At 36.8% G+C, this 15081-nt stretch overlaps 1 protein-coding gene across 3 annotated transcripts in view; it reads right to left on the bottom strand.

The window, feature by feature from the left end:
* EEA1 (early endosome antigen 1) overlaps nt 1–15081 on the bottom strand; it is a 78657-nt gene that overhangs the window by 28892 nt on the left and 34684 nt on the right. For all 3 annotated transcript variants that reach the window (XM_067312625.1, XM_067312635.1, XM_067312645.1), the window contains 4 exons: nt 11689–11805; nt 6407–6745; nt 1242–1391; nt 77–196 (listed from right to left, as the gene is read on the bottom strand). In XM_067312625.1, coding sequence (XP_067168726.1) covers nt 77–196; nt 1242–1391; nt 6407–6745; nt 11689–11805 — 726 coding nt within the window. The remainder of the gene's footprint in view (nt 1–76; nt 197–1241; nt 1392–6406; nt 6746–11688; nt 11806–15081) is intronic.

Genomic DNA, 15081 nt, shown 5'->3' with positions numbered 1-15081 from the left:
TCTACCAAGTAATGCACTGAAAATAATGAGCTGCTGACATACACATTTACATGAGGATACATAATAACTAAGTTACCTGGGCTTCTCGTAGTTTTGCTGTAGTGTTTTGTTGAAGTGTCTGCTGTTCCTGGTGCTGCTGTTTTGCTTTATCTAACTGATGCTGTAATTCAGTGGAATTTGCCACTTTTTCCTTTAGCTTCAAAAATAACAAAAACAAACAAACAAACAAACGTTGTTCAAATTTTCAATAGCATTTAATGTTTATTCTAGTGCTAAAAGATTCTAAACTAAGCATGAGTATTTGAAAATTGATATAAGTGTGTGTGATGCTAGTTATAGAATCAAAATCTAACCAAAGCATTCTTATACTATTAACAGGTGAGATTCTATATCACAAGCAAGATACTATAAAAGCAGAATCAGACATATGTATTTTTAGTTCTCAAAACTCTAACAGGTAAAGGAATTTTAGTACATTTTTCTTCCAAGAGTTGTTAGGACATAATATAACTGATAATATAGATACCCTTAAAACAAAATTATTATCATCATTATTTTTATTATTAGAAGTTCTAGCAGCAACTTTGGATTAGCAGTCTCTCCCCTTTTATTGCATTTTGTGCAAGTAATACTGGTCAAGGCTTTGCAAATTAGCTATAGAAAAGGTTTAAAGCTTTGAAAACATACCACTCAGATATTTGGCCAATCCCCATAGAGGTAGCAGTAAACCAGCAATATATACAAGATGCTCATTAAAATAAATAAAAACTTGACAATTAAAAATTAGTAAAACAAGTGTTTTATACCCTTCCACCCTACAGTTTATTAACTATGAATGACCAACTGTTGTGCTATGTTCACTTTTTTCCTGCACGTGGAGCTTTATCTCACAAGAATATCTACACACAAAATTTCACTTGTATTGGCTTAGGTGCACCTAAGTCTTCTTCCATTATAAGATCCTTAGACAAAGTTCTTAAGTGCAAGTAATCTTTTATTCATCTGTAACACACCAAGAACACTCTTTGCTCCTCTGATGCATGTATAAGTTCTTTAGCCTTATAAAATCTGCAATGCAAGTGGCATTTAGGCAGATTTTGACAGTTTTGCCAGATTTTAACAGTATCAGTCAAATGAAATTCCTGTAAGGACAAACTTTATAAACCTCAACATCACAATGAATGTATATACAGGCTACTATCAGAACCACTAAAAAGTAGAGTCTGCATAAAAAAACCTACCTGCTCTTCAGCACGAGAAAGTTTTAATTGCAGATCAGCCACTTGCTGTTCTCTGTCCATCAGTTTTTCACTAGATAGTTGTCTCTGTTCCTTAAGCCGACCGTGTGCTTCCCCTAGCTGGCGCTCTGTCTCTAGAAGTTTATTGTGCAACTGCAAAAAAAAAAAATCATCTGTTTTATCAGTCATTCTTTAGGAAACAACACTGTATTTTAGACACACTATGTGAATTATAAAATGTTTAACACGAATTTTTTTTTTAACCAAGAATAAAACAATTACATGAATTCAGGAATTCTTTATGTATACAATATACCTCAGAGAGGCAAATCATGTTAAACAGTGTCAACTGCACAAGCATGAACAAATATTTAAAAAAGTAGGTAAGAACAACCCAGAAACATCCTCATTTATCTACAGAAGCTCTTCAGTATGATTATAGAGATTTAACAGAAAGACAAATAGGGCAATCCTTCCCAAAACATAAGAATAACATGTAAAATAGCAATGCTTAGAACAATCTCATCTTACACAGAACGCAAGAGCGCACCCTCAGTCCTGTAGATGCAGTGTCCCAAACGCCATGCCCTTACCTGCTCCACTAGCTCCACCAATATGATGTTCTGCATTGCTAGGCTAGTAAGAGTGTTATTTTTAGCTTGCTGTAGGTACACTAACGGCATCCCTTCTCTGCAGAGGGGACAAAGGTATGAACTCTCTCTCTCTATAGGGTGCACAGTAACTTTGGTGGCTTATACTCCAGCATCTTCTACAGCAGAGGGCAAGTAGGGTGGTGCGCTCTTCTAGCTGGACACAAGCCTGCCTTAGAATTTTTTCAGGCATCAAAAGCAATGACGTGCTATCTTCTAAGTGCATGGATGAGCTTTTACAATTCACCCTTATATAAAAAAAAAAACTCTATAAAGTCAGCTTTTCTTCCCTCTGAAACTGTCGCTATAGGTTCTGAGTTACCTCCTGCTTACTTCTACATTATCAAACGGAAGGATACACACATGAACTTTCCAGTTAATACAAACACAGGGACTGAATCAGATCTTACAGCACAGCAAGAACTCTCAACAGGTATCAGAATTCATGAAGCTTGATACATAATGAAGCTTGGAACAGAAATCCTACGGATTTATGTCTGCGACCTTGAAATCATTCACCTTATTCCTTCAGGTCCTCTCTATGATACTCCTAAGGCTTTTCCACAATTTCCTCAAATTCCTAGTACTACCTAGGCAGAATGCAGTATGATCTTGCTGCTCACTGCAAGCTATCCACTTGCTGACTGGCTGGCCATATATGCACACCAGCTGGCAGACTAGCAGGACTGAAAAAGGAATACTGCTGTTGATAACACTACATCTTGCTCCCCAGGAGTGTGTGTGATGGGGCAGAAGACATGGATGCGAGTGTCTCTCTTTTAGACAGCTGCCTATTCCCACAGAAACCTAATGCCGAAGGACCTAATGTTGAAGACTTTTTGACTATCTGTTAAAATTGGCTGAAGTTATCAAACAATGCAAGAGTTGCAGGGGACGGGGACAGGGAAACAAATGCATCTCTGCCTTATTTTCTTAGCAAACCAGGCTGAATTATTCCTTTACATGTCCACAACCACATACAGTGTGAATGAGAAGTTCTGCATGTGGCTGAGACACTGACTGTTAACTGTGCGGTCGTAGAAAAAGAAGGAGGACAGGGAGTAGGAAAAGACCATACCATTAAGCAAGAACATTTGTTTTCTTCCCTGCAGTAACCACTGAATTATTAATACTTCCTCCCTAAAAACATGAACAAGAGCTGAGAAAAAAACAATCTAATAAAGAAAGGGTGCAACAAGAGATAACTACAGAATTTATGGTCTTGCAGTAACCACTGAATTATTAATACTTCCTCCCTAAAAACATGAACAAGAGCTGAGAAAAAAACAATCTAATAAAGAAAGGGTGCAACAAGAGATAACTACAGAATTTATGGTCTTGCTGAAACTGGGAGAGAATATTTGGGAAGGTAGAAATCAACAAACATAGCATTTTCAAAAGTCACTCTTATTACAGATACACTAATAAGTATTTTGCAATAATAAGTTAGCAGACATCTTAAACATGCTAAGTTATGGATACCATTGCATGTTTTACATTGTTACTGGCCACAGTTATATGCAAAGTTACAAAACTACAGATCTCCACAAAAAATTATAGCTAATAACCATTAATTAATAATCTCTAACAGATCATTTATAAAAATTTATATAGGTACCTGTAAAGTCTGACCATTTTTTTTTCCTGTGAAACACTTGTAAGCAAAATACTTATGTTATAGCATATTCTGCTTTAGTTTCACTAAAAATACATTTACAAAAGCAAAGCACATAATGTGTGTTCAACGACATTCATGGGGATCTAAAGTTAAATATTTTTTGAAGGACCTTAAGATGGACTTTAAGTCAACAAAACCATAAAATCTAGGATTAACATATATTACAGAATACCAATATTAGAGTTTTTAGATATTCAGAAAAAAGTATATTTAGATTTTAAAAGTTACGATCAAGTAGGTGCGAAGTTTCTCAACAACAACAGTATTTACTGGGAGATAACATTTCTTCAAGACTGAAGGGGTTAATTGGTGCATGCACACGTGCATGTGTGCGCGTAACCCTCTTCCCTATACTGTCTTAGAACCAACATCAGTCATTGAAACTTCCTTCTATAGTTCCATGATGAAGAGCACTCTCTTCAGTCACCCTAAATTCCAATTTATACAAACTCGACCAGTCCACAGAGGTGCACATATCACTGAAAAATTGTTTAATCTTTGCAGAAGAATCTTCATCTCACCTCTTCCTATTCCTCAGAGTAGAAGCAAAATACAAATTTGCATTCATTAAAGCTACTGGATCAGTTTTCTTATCATTACTTAGACAGTAAGCTTGCAAGCTTACTTATAAGCTTGCTCTGCATCTACCTTCACAAACACAGCAATTCATTATGTCAACATGAGCTATTGAAATATATCCATAAACAGATAATTCCATTAAAGTATTAAATGAACAAGAAATTTTATCTTTTCATGACAACAGTAACTGAATGCTTGGTTGGAAGGAGAAATAGGAAGAGAAGTTTTTGCTTGGTTTCATTTTTTTAATTTTACCCCATATGTAAAGGGTTTTGTATTTTTTAATCCACTACTCTTTTACGATACAATTCTAAAATGCAACCTGAGAATCAGCAGTTTGTGCAGGTTTTCTTGCTGAGACTGAATTCCTTCCCAAAGGTATCACTGGAGATGTTTTGCTTTTCCTCTCCTAGGAATTCATGCAGCAATGAATGACTCACACACCCTCCTCTTCATCTTCCCACCCCCAAAATCCTTCCCAAAAACGCCCTCCAAATCTGAAGCCAGATTTCAGCTGAGCTTCTTGGCTGTGCTTCAGAAACCTGCATACTTGTTGCCTAGGCAGATTGAGGCAGTTTTACCAACTCCTAAGCAGACAACTAAAATAACTTTTTTTTTCTTCCCCTCTTAGAAGACTGATGAGAGAGGGAAAGACATTTTGGAGGTGTAATACATACATACACAGAGTCCTGCCAAGCCATAATTCTTCCAATGCATAGCTTGCTACAAAATCTATTTCAGACTTTGACAAGGGGTTCAAAATTGAGGCATGCTCACTTTCAAATGATAAACTTACAGCAAAGGATTAGTAAAGTATGTCATAGTAACAGAAATCCGGGGTTTTTTCCTGTTTTAGAACTCAACATGATTCCTCACACACAAACATTTCTCCAGTCTCACATATTACTCCCCAAGATGCCAGAAAAAAAACAGAGTTCAATTAGCCTTAGAAGTCAATCTGATCAATGTTAAATGAAAATCCTACTTCTGTAACTCATTGTACTCAACAGGAAAACAACATGTGAACTGCTGGGGGACAGTATGCTCTCAGTGTACTAATAGCAATAAGCAATATAAACAGAATATGCTTGGGGAAAGACACAAGGGAAGCAATATTAAGACATCATATTAATCTTGCTTTTCACATTCAGAATTCTCTATTCACTATTCAGTTTTAAAGGAAGCCAAGCATATTCAGATCTAAGGCAAATGAGAAGGTTTTCACTTCTTTTAAATTTCCTATGGAATAATGAGATTACTACTAGGAATGAAACTACTTTCATACTCTACCTGAACTTGTTTTTTCATATCCTCAACTCTTAAGGGCTTCAGCTACCCTACTGAACCAGAATAAATAACCTTGCTGACTTCTTAGTGGTGAAGGCCCTCCAAAAATTTTAAGCAGTTGAGGATGAGTTGTCTGTTACAGTATTTGTCACAGAAACTCAGTATTCTGGGTTGCACTGTCATTTGACAGCACTTTACTTATTTCTGGAAATACATCAACAAAAGTAGGGGAGGGGAAAAACTGCAATATGAAGGAAGAGTTCATTTAACAAAACAGTTATGCATGAGAAGGAAGGTGGACAAGAAACAAGTCTCAGATCAGTTAAAGGCTTATTTATTCACACACACACACAAAAGTAAATCTCAAACTCTCAGAACACGAGAAAAAAGCTACAAAGTTTATGTGGGCTTATTAAACATTAATCTGCATAAAGTGAAAGCTATTTGTACAAAGATTTTTTGACAGAAAAGTTCTATGTTAGAACAGAATTAGTAAGACTAGTATCCATTTCAGAAAAGGGGGAGTTATACTACAGATAGATAGATAGACGGATAGACAGATGGATGCAGACATTAAAGGGCATTAGCATTCCCAGAAATGAAAATGCAGAAGGTGGTTGAATTCTAAATCTCACCAAGTGTGATTGTGTCAAAGTAGCTATGACTGTACCAATTTGCCCCTGATAAGGGTTTGGGCCTATTAAAGGATTTAGGTATAACAATATACAGATCCCAATGAGCTTTTGCACTCTTATCACAGCCTCTTCTCTCTACATGTTCTTTTTTTACTTCTGTAATGAGATAATGTGATTATATTTCATTTTCTTCAGAGTTGGGAAGACTGTCTTATATTTATTTAAACACCAATTAGCTATTTGTATACTCCCCTTCAGTAAGGAAGTGCTCTTGCAAGGAAAAGCATAGAGAAAGAGAAAGTAAAAAAAGAAAACAGATGTAAAATTGAGGAACCTTACCTGACTGAGCTCACTTTGGAGTTGCAGGCCATGCTGTTCTTTTTCCTCCCTCTGCTGCTGGAGCTGTTTGCACTCTGCCTTGAGATGCTGACACTTTGTCTCTACTTCTGACAATTCTTCTTTAAGTTTTTGGTTTGCTTCTGCCTTCTCACCTAGCTCTGTCTGTAATCTCTGCATGGAGGCTTCAGATCCAGACAGCTTGGCCTGAAGCTGTTGGCAGTCCAGGTCCTTCTGGTGAAAGCTTGCCTGCACGTTCTTTTTACTCACAGATATTTCATTGTGTTTTTCTTCTAGCTGCGTGTAATCCAGTTCTTTCTTCAGCAGCTTCTCTGTCAGGCTCTAAAAAGGGAGTTACACAGCAATTTAATTGCAATTTTGCTTAGATCTGTTCAATGTATTGTTCAAATTTCTTCAAGTGCTGATCCAAAATAGTGAAGGACTCTCTCACGAGTAGTCTCTCCAAAATGGCATTAAAAGAAATGTTGATTTCTATTTCATATTACAGATGTCAATTCTGGAGACCAGACAATGCACAGTTTCAACTGAAAATACTGTTTTTCACAGTCTCATAAGCCACTTGCTCTTAGTTAGAAAACTACATACACTCTGTTCCCATATCTTGAAGACTAATTAGATTCTCCTGAAAGTTCAGATTCGAGGTTATTGCAGGAGTATTAGGGGAAAGGGGGAAATAGTAATTTGAGATTTTAACACACAGAAAATGGTTTAAAGTATCCCTGTCCTTCATAAAATTCCCTAAACAATAACATGTATGGTTTAATTCCTGTCTAATTCCGTGCAGTCATCCAGCTGGCTCATTTTCAAAAGTATCCTAATTTTGCCCTAGTTTGCCATACTTGCAGCATGATCTGCTATCCAAATTATGGCAGAGAATTATGGAAGAGAATCTGCAAAAATGAATAACTTTTGTGATGTTGATAAATCACAGAATGAAAAACTCATGATTTAACCTTCAATTTACAAGAAAATGTTTTTATACTTTAATTCATACCATCTAATTTCCTGTATATAAGTCAGTTCAATGGTTGTTTTGAGTATGAAAACACCAAAAATTATGATTCCCTAAAGGAAAGGCATAAGCTTCCTTGAGTCTCAGATTTCTCTTACTGCATTAACATCAAATATTGCAAGTAAATATCTTACCATCAATTTTATACACCCAGCCAAAAAAATGGAAGAAAGTTCTTTACAGACAATTTTGAGCTATCACATAATGCTATGATCAAATTTCATGAACTAATCAAAATTATACTGAAATAGAAATAAAATATCTTAATGAACAAAATATAGTTTAAGAAAGTTTATGTCTTCCCCAAGGTTATTTGAGGCATTACCTGAATTTTAGAGACTTCCAAGTAGGATAGAGATGCTATGAGGGCCATTTCAATTTTCCGGTGGCAGTTCTTTAAACACAGAAATACAGCTGCCAGGAGGCCCTAGTCATCGTCCAACTCAGGTCATTCTTTCTAGCTTCTTGAAATCAGGTCCCATTTCTTGCTGTATATCTTATTGATATCTATCTCAGCAGAGCATTACTATGCACATCTTTTAAATACTCATGTTCATCCTACAGTTTCAGGGGCTACTACATTCTCCAGTGACCCTTTCAATTATATATATTTTAAAAAAAAAACACTTCTGCAGATGGCAGGTTGAAAAATGTGGATACTCAGTATCAAAACATATGTATCAAAACATTAGACAGTTCTGCAGGTTTGGAACAACAGGATTCCTAGAGAAGACAGTCAGAGCTGCAATTCTAGCTATAGTGAGCATCTTAAAAGGATACTTCCTCATAGTATCCAGGGATGAAATCTATTTTGCTAGAAGAAAAAAAATGTAAAATCACTCAAATAAGTTGAACTGACCTTTTGTTCTTTACAGATTTCAACAGATGACTCTATTTTACCACTAACATGAAATAAAAGTGTCTGTGTGTGGTTTATAAAAACCAATGAACTGAAGAATCTTTAAAAAAAAGGGAGGTTGAAAAGACGCAAACTTGCAAATGGCAACTCTAGGAATCTAGCAACCCATATAACAACAAACATAATTAATTCTCTAATAGGTCTTAAGCATCCATTAAAATATATACTTTCTAGAGCATAAAACTTAGCCAATAATTCTGGCTCAAGATTGAAGTTTGGCCATTCAAGATTGAATTCTGGCCCTGAGATAGTATATTTTGAAATGTTTCTTGAAAAATAAAGCATGTTTTTGCTGTTATAGGCATACAAAAGTTTTTTCATATGCATATATAAAACACAGGAATAAATCACATAAAGAATAGACTGATGTCAGGTGTCACCTTTACCCTCCTGAAGTTGAGTGGCAAGGCTCCCACTGCTTTTACAGTAAATTTCACCCTCACAATCTAAAATAAAGTTGTAATTCCCATTTCATTAAAGAGAAATGCCCAGCCAGGATCATTAACACCTGTACTGAAGCTATGTTCCTGAAATACCAACAAGCCATAGTATTTTTTCATTACAACTGCACAAGTTAGAAATAAAGTATTAACATTACTACCACTGTAACTAGATCCACACACCACATGCGGAACTGCTATGAGCTACTTTATGAACAGCCAGTGTAGGACACAAGATCCAAGGCTAGTTTAAATTTTGAAGTAATGTTGGGGGGGAAAAAAAAAGAAAGAAACAAAAAAAGGAACAGTTAACATTGTCTTGAAGCAGACTGAGACTCTGGGAAGCATTCAAGAATGTTACATAAAACAAAAAAGAAGCAAAGCCTCTTCATCATCCCATTACGAGTTATTCAAAGGACAGCCAAGAGCAGCAGCTACACATGCCTGGATATGTTGATCTGTATTCTGCAGCTACTTCTCTTTTCCTCGCTGGTCTGATGAGCAACATAACAATGAACAATGAATGCTAATGTTTAAAGCAGCCAGGTCCCGTTAACGGGCTGCAGCCCAGAGCCACTGTCCCTAAAAGCTGAACCCCCCTTCTGCAGTCACAAATGGCCTGACGAAGCCACAAACAGCTACCACTGCTTTCCCAAGAGAAAAGCTGGGTTTGCCCAACAGCGCACTTCATCTGTGTATGACTGAAGCCCATGAGCAGAACTGAGGCCACAGAGCTGCCGAGGCAAGGTTATTCAGGTTACATCGAAATCAGTGGATCCAGGAGCATCTCCTATCTGGACACGTCCCAGCTGCATCCCAAACATACAGGGATATATCGGCACACACCAGCCACCTCTCTTCCCCAAGCCTTGACTTCCAAAGAAAAGAAACTGAGACAAGCAGGAAAAAGGGAATGCCAGTAGGCTCCAGCATACACTGAAGAGCCCTTAGCCTTCAAGGCTAGGACAAGATACAAGCAAGAACACAACCCTGATCACTGCTTTTATACTGTTCCGTGGAATCATACACGAACAACGTAGTATACCTGTCTAGTGGTTAGACATTAAAAGAACTGTGGTGACTATTCTGAAATTCAGTGAGTTATGTCAGTAGAAGGTTGGAAACTAAGCCTCTTCCCTGTAGATCAGAGATCACACTTTTCCTAAAAGCAAACAAACAAACAAAACAAAAAACACTTGTGCAATGGCTTTGGAATCACAGCAAGTCTTATACTCCAGAGGATATACTGGTTTTCTGTGTGTTAGTCTCTTCTGGGCTACAAGCCATTACTGGCCTCTAAACTAACGTTTGGCTCTGCAAAGCAAGCCAAGCACCATAATTGCACTGCTTTTTAAATTAAGAGGAGACAGTTTCTGCCAGTCTGAGAGCTGTTCTTACATACTTGTCATCTGCTCTTTCAGTATATTTTCCTGGAAATATAAGTAACAGCTTGCTTACTTGAGGTCATACATGATCTTGAAAAAACTCAGTGTCAATGCACAGAAACATCTTTTTGCATTGCAATGGAGTTATAAAAGGATGCACATAGCAAAATGCAATGTATTCTATCCTGCACTGATAGCTCCTCCAAAGGGGGAGCTATTCCTGTCATTTGGGAAGCTAGTCTTGCCTTTTCCAATTTTAGGTCCAGCTCCTCCAGGCCAAGATTCCTTGGCTAGCATACCATTCTTATGGATAGCTCCTTTTAAAAAGTTACATAAAGAGGTGGCTGTAAACTGCCTTAAATCACTGAAACTGAAAGAGGAAAAATAGCTCACTGCCACTTCTCTTCTTCCTATTCCTCAAGTGGTATTTGGCATTAACCTGACATAACAGAGGACTCCTGTTAAAGTACGGTTATCTTATTCATCAAGCTGTTTCACTCCATATTGTAACGGAAAAGCAATATATTCAGGCAAACATTCTATCCTGTATAAGAATAATTTTGCCAAAAACTTGATTCAATGTTGCTTGTCCATGGGAAGGAATAGCATGCTAATTCCCACCATCTTAGTTCTGCAGCTGATTTTTATGAGCCAAACCAAGAGTCATCCTACTAAAAGTAAACTATATTTTACTGAATTTTAATTGCACTTTATTATACTCCTTGCAAATGCTGTTTTAATATTAAATTACACTAAATACACAGTGTTCAGTCCCTGTCCTTTCCTTTTTTCAAGGCTGAAAAGGTTGCTGCTAGATACACTTGTGCAATGTGAACAGTGTACATATACAGTGTTATATAAACAAACATGACAATAAGTGGTATATATCTTTTTCCTTGTCTCCTTTCCTTCCTTATCTCCAGTTTTGTCCCACAACCCACATGCTTTCTTAAAGCACATATGTAATGTGTAACTTGAAACATGTGCAGCAAGGTCACAAGGCTTTGATAAAAGCTCTCAAAAGACACTTATGAGCTGAGAAGCTTCTGGAGTTTAACTAAATTCTCTGCCTTTATGACTGTGATAAAAGGCCAGAAAATATGGCACAAGTACAATCTAAAAGTTAAGAAACTGGAAGAGAAATAGAGAGAGCTCACAATGTCTTTTGAAGTACTATTTTTAAGTAAACATTGTCATATTTTGGAGGCTACAGCTCTTTTTAATGTGAGATGGTGGCTAATGATATGTTAGCATAAATCGCAGCAATTAGAAATCTGTAAGCATAACAGTCTTGGGGATTTCAGTTGTAGTATAATGACAATCACTAAAACACAGTGCTTCCTTGTGCATTACCATATTCCTCCCATTAAGCAAAATTGTTAAAAAAAAATTCTCAACTTCTGCAACACCAAGGAAGTGTTTTGTCAGTCTTCAGTTAGCGCTTCCCAAGGCAATGTGTTTCCATTTTAACGTGAACTGACAAGTGTAAGAAATAACAACATTCTCACCTGGTTTTTCTGTTCTAGCTCTTTGATTGAACTTTGAAGTTTCTGCAGCTCCTGAACGTACACAGCTACCTCCTGAGGTCCTTTGGCAAGTTCAGCTCTTAACTGATTAATGGTAGCCTGAATGGACAAACAGAAAATCCATATTTAACACTGGGTTATACATGCAAAACTTCCAAACAAAAGTGAGATATCTGGTAGCAAAATAAAAAGCATCTTGTACAAATAAATAGCTTAAGAAAAAAAAAAAAATCCTTCTGATGCAACCTCATCTTGGAGTACTATCAACTACAACAATACCAGTGAGCAGAGTTTCCCAGCCAAGATAAATTCGTGTTCTATTCAGAAGCCAAATTTGTCCCAATCCAACAAAAAAATGCCAGGTTGAGCCCACAACTGATGAAAATCACAACAGATTATCCATTAACAATTATCAAAATTCTAGCTCAAAGTGAACCCCCCCAAGCCATTGCAGTTATATTGGCAACATCTTCCTCCAAACCGCCCCCCCCCGGAGCACAGTGTCCTGGAAGAGGAAGTAGAAGGAAGTTAAGACACCTGGCCCCGTATGCAAACTTGATGTGTGACCTTTGAACACATCAATCCTGCAGGCCAGCGTAATCAGGTAAGAAACATTTCCCCATTCAACAGCATAGGTGCAAAACTGAATTTACCAGTGACTGCACAGTATTTATATACAATAATGAAAGCACAGAAGCAAAGCACCTCACATCTGTAACAGTGGCTGCCCTAAAACATATTATGCTTGGGTTAACAGGAAATAATACCATGTATGGTACCACGTGCCCATTCCTCCCACAGACCTCTGAGACCTTAGTAGAACATGATAAAAGAGAAAAAGGGATCTTTCACAAATGTGACCTCTCCACATAGAGCTGAAAAATGTGAAACCTGATCCTTACATTAGACGGCAAAGCTAACTCTTTAATAGAGGGTGAATGAAATACTGAATTCCCTAATTAAAATGTGTTTGCAGTATGCTACCCAAAAGCTAGCAACCAACTTGTACTTGCTATTAATGCTTCTCTTCTTTGTAACAAAATGTGCCAAAGAATGATCTTCTTGCATATTTGTAATACAGAAAATAAAATGCACTGTATGAATGCACTCATTCGAAATACACTGTATGCTAACGGCATTTTTAAGTAAGTTTTCCTTCCCGTTGTTCTCATAATCACAGATTTTGGCAGGAATGTATAAATACCAATTTTAAAAATGAACTAATTTCTTTTTAGCAAAAAAGGGTGACAATCACAGAAACAATAACATTTCTGTTTCATACATACATACATCCCAACTTCTGTGCTATGTATTTTTAGAAGTTACAGACATAAGTAGTAGACCATATACATAATATTTACAACCTTCCTACATAAATAGCAGGACTAAAAAAGAACATATGAACACATTCATTATAGGACTACATGTTGTTATTAACTCTGAGTTCTGTAATGTTGTTCTTTACAAGGTTGTTTTATTACAGAGCAGTTAGTTAAAACATACTGGGATCTGTCTTTGGCAGATAACCTTTTCAGGATGTTCTCGGAAAACAGAGTATGGATGTTTTACTGCTGAGAGAATGTAATGCAGAAAATGTGCAGAAGCTTGCTAAAGACCCCCCTGGAGCCTTTCAAACTAGAGTGAGATAGATAGACAGACAGACAGAAAAACAGACAGATATTCATTCATGTAAATATTCATGGATGAATATTCACTCCTGATATTGTGACATTGATGATGTGTCTGTATGGTTAATGAACCAATAAGCAAATAGGTGCACATCTAACAACAGAAATCTAATACAAGAATAAGAAGGTTTCAGAAAAAATTTTTTTTACCTCAAATTTAAGTGTCTCCATTAGAAGCAGAAAAAAAAATAAAATGGATGGATGAAAGATGGAAATAAGCAGTGCCAAAAGCTGTTAGTAGATACATTTCCTCAAATTTCTTGTCAAATATGGCTGTTTTTAATGCCTTTGCTTAGAGTTTTGGTGGGGGGTTTTTTAAAGACAGTCCTGCTTTTATCAAATGTACCCATATTGTAATCCACTCATCTTATTCAATACTGTATGCACTCAAGATAACAATTTGCCAAGCCTATTCCCTGCATTTTATGGCTTGTAGAAAGACTTATCAGAAAACTGAAACAGATCCCAATCTGCAGAGATTCATAGAAATGTTTAGCCCTGGAGCAGTGCAGCTGCTCTCATAACATGTTTATTATGTAGGATTCACTACAGTGAGAAGCTAAACATGGAAGGCCTATCTCAAAATGAACATTCATCTGAGATATCTAGACACCAGAGTTTCAGGTGTAGCTCTGAAATAAGGTATAAATCCCAACAAAAAAAAATATATATATATATAGAATGCACTTAGGTGACAACTGTAGAGCTATTCTTCTCAGGTTCTCTCCCTCCCGCAGCTTTAAACATCATTAACATTTTAAATGTATCATTTACATAAAGCTTTTCAATAGTTTAATATTCCTTAATAATCACCTTGAACAATTAAAAAAATCCCATATTCAGAAGGATAACCAGCACACTAGCATTCCAAGGCAGAATAGCCACAAATACAAAAAGAGGTACATTGTTTCAACAACAGCATTTAAAGACACACAGAGTGATGACAATCATTGTTATTCTCTTCACCCAGGCCATAAGTATAACTTCTAAAGAGTGTTATACTTTGGAAAACAATACTAATGCGTGTATCCGCATCCATCTTAGCAAGATGGCCAAGGATGGCCTAAGGACTGTTTTACTCTTTCAGCTCTTGAGGCGAGGTGGTCTCAAAGAGCAAAGCCGAGATGAAATATAGCCAAGCTTTTATGAGCAGAACTATACCCATGCTGTGGATGGAGGGCTTCCCAGGTCCTGTTTTCTTAAGGCTGAGACTTTTCACAGAGTGTTTTAAAAATAAAGTGGAAAAGTTTTCAGCACTATGACTTTAAGTGATTTTGTTTTTTAGAAAAGTCTTACCTACTGTCACTTCGCATTGACAGAAAAGCTTTTATTTTCAACTTGTCTTACTACTGAGGTCTTAGGCTATTGTTGCCATATGTTAAAATTAAGCAGAGGAGACGGTAACATTTCTGAGAAGAATGTGACTGCCACTGCTTGCCATGTTTTACCTTGTAGAAACTCAGTCTTCTCCGGTTCAGGCTACATACACTAAACAGACACCTGATATTACTTTCATAATTGCAGTGCAGTTTATAAGTTTTCTGTACATCTAAGACTTCTTATATGAACACATAGGAACAGGCAGTGGCATCAGTGCAGCTTTCTCCTCTACCTGCCATTATATCCAGCAGAACTGAAGAATTTTTTTTTTCCTCCTGTTAAAGGCTGCACTTTGAAACAGCTAATT

The sequence above is a fragment of the Apteryx mantelli genome, chromosome 1 (genome assembly GCF_036417845.1).
Source record: "Apteryx mantelli isolate bAptMan1 chromosome 1, bAptMan1.hap1, whole genome shotgun sequence".
In the NCBI taxonomy this organism is placed as follows: domain Eukaryota; kingdom Metazoa; phylum Chordata; class Aves; order Apterygiformes; family Apterygidae; genus Apteryx; species Apteryx mantelli.
This window is presented reverse-complemented; position numbering and strand designations above follow the sequence as displayed.